The sequence below is a fragment of the Fibroporia radiculosa genome, assembly GCF_000313525.1.
Source record: "Fibroporia radiculosa TFFH 294 genomic supercontigs, scaffold1719, whole genome shotgun sequence".
In the NCBI taxonomy this organism is placed as follows: Eukaryota; Fungi; Basidiomycota; class Agaricomycetes; order Polyporales; family Fibroporiaceae; genus Fibroporia; species Fibroporia radiculosa.
The window spans coordinates 1-4,285 of record NW_012133619.1 but is presented as its reverse complement, the minus strand read 5'-3'; the positions used below and the strand labels follow the sequence as shown (position 1 = coordinate 4,285).

General features: G+C 44.4%; 2 protein-coding genes across 2 annotated transcripts; both read left to right on the top strand.

The window, feature by feature from the left end:
- Positions 1 to 647: 647 nt before the first annotated feature.
- FIBRA_08681 (uncharacterized protein) lies at positions 648 to 1,244 on the top strand (the record flags this gene model as incomplete). Its single annotated transcript, XM_012330313.1, has 1 exon — positions 648 to 1,244. One exon carries the CDS (start codon positions 648 to 650, stop codon positions 1,242 to 1,244), a length of 597 nt encoding a protein of 198 aa, XP_012185703.1.
- Positions 1,245 to 3,765: 2,521 nt separating this feature from the next.
- FIBRA_08680 (uncharacterized protein) lies at positions 3,766 to 4,091 on the top strand (the record flags this gene model as incomplete). The annotated part of the gene is made up of 2 exons (XM_012330312.1): positions 3,766 to 3,966; positions 4,029 to 4,091. 2 exons carry the CDS (start codon positions 3,766 to 3,768, stop codon positions 4,089 to 4,091), a joined length of 264 nt encoding a protein of 87 aa, XP_012185702.1.
- Positions 4,092 to 4,285: the final 194 nt, after the last annotated feature.

Genomic DNA, 4,285 nt, shown 5'->3' with positions numbered 1-4,285 from the left:
CCCTTTTAGGTTATTTTAGGGTTAGGAACTCCGTAGACATATCAACGTCGCAATAGGGCAGTTGAGACTAGGGATGGATCATCAAAAGAAGTATCATCTAACAGTCAGCGAATCAGATGTCTGTCAGATAAGGATCACAAGGAGCACATGGAGAAGAAGTTATGTTTCAGATGTCACAAACCCAGGCATCAAAGCTGTCAATGCCCGAATAATCACATTAGGGCAATTGAATCACACAACACATCCACTCAGGAGAAGGATGAGATCAAGGACTCCTCCAATGAGGAAGGCATAGCCGAAGAATACATTCAGGCTATATTCTCTGAGAAGGATTTTTGAACTCTTCAATCACCATGACGTCGAATCAAAGTACTGGCACTAAGGATTCTTTATATCAGGCAAGATTAGCTCATAAATCTATTTATTTGCCTTGCATATTGAAAACCTATGCCAAAACCGTCACCACCAAGGTATTGCTTGACACAGGAGCAATAGAAAATTATATCGACATCCAGTTCGCTCGAGATCACAACCTCCAGCACCAGAGTATTATACCCAGACCAGTGTTTAATGTTGATAGATCACCAAATAAAGCCACAGCCATCAAACACAAAGTCTTCTTTACTATATCCTTATCAGGACAACCAATGAAGATAGAAGCTTACACCACAGTACTGGATAGGAACCCAATCATTCTAGGTCTCTCTTGGTTCAAACGTTTCAACTTAGTAATTGATTGGATCATGGGGAAAATGTGCTTTTGCTGGGATCAACTTCTACAAGCAATCAAGACCCTTGCTAGTAACATCCCAGAATACCTAAACACCTTCCTCTCTGTATTCAACAACAGCACAGCAGAACGATTACTGGAACAGAAACCCTGGGATCATGCAATCAATTTGGAAGCAAACTTCAAATCCCAGCAAGGAAAGGTTTACCCATTATCACCGGCAAAGCTCAAAGAGTTAGACACCTTTATCGAGGAAAACTTATGGAAAGGATATATTTGTCCATCAAAGTCTCCTATGGCATCCCCATTCTTCTTTGTCAACAAGAAATCAGGAGATCTGCGACCATGTCAGGACTACAGGAAACTCAATGACGCTACCATCAAGAACGCCTACCCAATCCCAAGAGTAGAAGATCTATTGGATGGTGTTGCCTCTGCCAAGCCAACTATCTTTACCAAGCTTGATTTATGCGCAGGATACAACAATGTACGGATCAAAGAAGGCAATGAATAGAAAGGAGTGTTTATCACTCCACAAGGGTTATTCAAGCCAACTGTCATGTTCTTTGGGATGACAAACTCTCTGGCAACCTTCCAAGCTATGATGGATGGCATCTTTGTGGATCTGTTACTAGAAGGATGGCTAGTGATCTATATTGATGATATCCTCATCTACTCCACCAACCATGTGGAACATCAACAATGCACTCAACTGGTCCTTCAGCGTCTGAAAGAATCAGATCTGTTTCTCAAACCTGAGAAGTGTTCTTTTGACGTATCAGAAGTCAAATTTCTAGAATTTATTCTCCGACTAGGACAAATAGGAATGGCAGAAGATAAGGTATCAGCAGTACTAAATTGGCCAAAGATTGACAGCATCAAAGCACTGCAACAGTTCCTAGGGTTCACCAACTTCTACCACCGATTCATTCCAGGATTTTCCAAAGTTGCACAACCTCTATTCAATCTATTGGTAAAAGGGATCAAGTGGAGTTGGACTAATGATCATGACAAAGCCATCAATCAACTCAAGGAATGTTTCAAGACTCAACCACTTTTGGTACAACCTGATGTTACCAAACCATTCCGAATAGAGTCCGATACTTCCCTGAAAGCTTCTGGCGGTATCCTATCTCAGAAAAAATCTGATGGAAGATGGCATCCATGTGCTTTCCTATCCCAGTCATTCTCTCTCATAGAACAACGGTACAAAATCTAGGATTGAGAACTCTTGGCAATCATTAGATGTTTCAAAGCCAGGCGACACTACATCGAAGGATGTGCCAAACCAGTGGAAGTATTGACAGATCATATGAACCTCACGTATTTCAAAGACCCCCAGAAATTGAATCCTCGACAAGTGCGATGGGCGTTGTACCTGTCCATGTTCAATTACCAACCGTGTCACGTTCCTGGAACCTGGTTGGGTAAAGCAGACACCCTATCACGTATTGATCAAGATGCATCTGAAGGGGGGGGTGAACTCCCTGAGGAAGAAGTCCTTTTTCCATCAGAAGTCTTCATTCAAGCATTCAGAACCTCGAACCCATCAATACAGACATCAAACAACACATCTTGACCTGCAAAACCAAGGACAGCATTGCCGATCATGGTCTTCGGCTGGCATTACAGCACACTTCATCCACAGACAAGCATACTCCTCCAAACTGGGATATTCAGGATAACTTGCTGGTATTCAGAGGACGGGTCTACATACCCAAAGACACTAAACTTCAACAGGATCTCATTCAAGAAGCCCACAGTTCACCTACCACAGGACACCCTGGGCAATACAAGACTCAGGAGATCCCCCAAAGAACCTATTGGTGGCCCACTCTTGCGTGCAACATCAGTGAATACATCGCTGGTTGTGCAACTTGCCAAGAAAACAAGGTCATCACACATAGGAACTCACCAGATCTAGTACCAATCTCAATGGAACATCACCTTCCATTCCAATCCATCGCCATGGACTTCATCATGGATCTACCTCGGAGTGATGGCTTTGACAGCTGTTTGGTAGTAACCGATCACGACTGTACCAAGACTTCGGTATTCATACCCTGCAACAAGACAGTCACAGCCTCTGAAACTGCCACCCTGTATCAGAACCATGTCTTCCAATGATTTGGACTACCTGTCAAAGCTATCTCTGACAGAGGACCCCAGTTCGCATCATGAATGTTCAGGGAACTATGCACCAGATTAGGCATTAAACAGAACATCTCTAGTGCATTCCACCCTCAAACTGATGGGCAGTCAGAACACGTCAACCAAGATTTGGAATTGTACCTTCAGATCTTTTGCAATCATCGCGCAACAGACTGGACACATCATCTACTGCTAGCAGAATTCGCACACAACAATAGATATCATGATGTGATCAAGACATCTCCCTTCCAGGTGCTCATGGGTTACCAACCTTGGCATAATATTCCCACTATGGGAACAACAGATGCTCCGGACATTGCTTCTAAACTCACCCAGCTAGCACACCTTTGCACAGAAATCTAATCCAGCATCCAACTAGCAGAGGAAACAGTCAAGAAACGGAATAAGGACAAGTTTATTGAATATACACCTAGACAGAAGGTATGGCTGGAAGCCACTAACCTCAAAGGCTTCCATCCGAAAGCTAAGCTCAGACCAAAGCATTATGGACCCTTCACCATTGATCAGAAGTTGTCGTTGGTAGTTTACCACTTGAAACTACCACCCAAATAGAAGATTCATCCTGTGTTCCATGCAGGATTACTTTACCCTTACTTGGAAACAACAATGCATGGAAAAAACTACCTCCGACCACCCCCGGAACTAATCAAGAACCAGGAGGAGTTTGAAATTGAATGTATCATTGATTCAAAGACTGTTGGCAAGCAAACACTGTACCGGGTACCATGCAAGGGATACCTGGCCTCGGACGATTCCTGGCTGCTGAAAGCCGAACTTTCATATGCCAAAGACGCTTTGGCAGACTTCCTGCAAACCAAACAAGGGTGACTCCTTATAAGAACTACTCTCCCTCATCCTTCCCAATGGCATCCATCACCGTCCTCGCTGCTCTCCTCCTTGTCAGCTGGGCTTTCACTGCTCTCCTTATTCTCCTCCTCACCTTCACCATCTTTATCCTCAAGGACACCTACACCTTCAAAATCTACCTCAAGCACACCCCCACCCCTCTCTCCACCACCTCCATCGACAAACAAGCTCTCAACTGGGCTAACAACAGAACACAAGTAATGTCCCCCATTGAGATCACCCCCACTCCTTTTACTGATCTTCTCAGTGGTAAACCAAGTCACCCCCTTCACCACTGTCACCCTTGCCATCATCAACGAGCATCCCCACCTCCTCCTCCTAGCCCTTCTGGGTGTCATGCAAGGACCCACAGTGACTCTACCCTAGACCCAAAACCTAACCCTAAACCCTACTGTACTCACTATCTGATAGCTTCTCTGAGTAATGGCTTGAAGGCAGTTTACTGATAGAGGGCGCACACTGAGTTAGAGCAGGTGAATGACTATAACTAGTCTGACCCTAACTGGCGCAGACCTA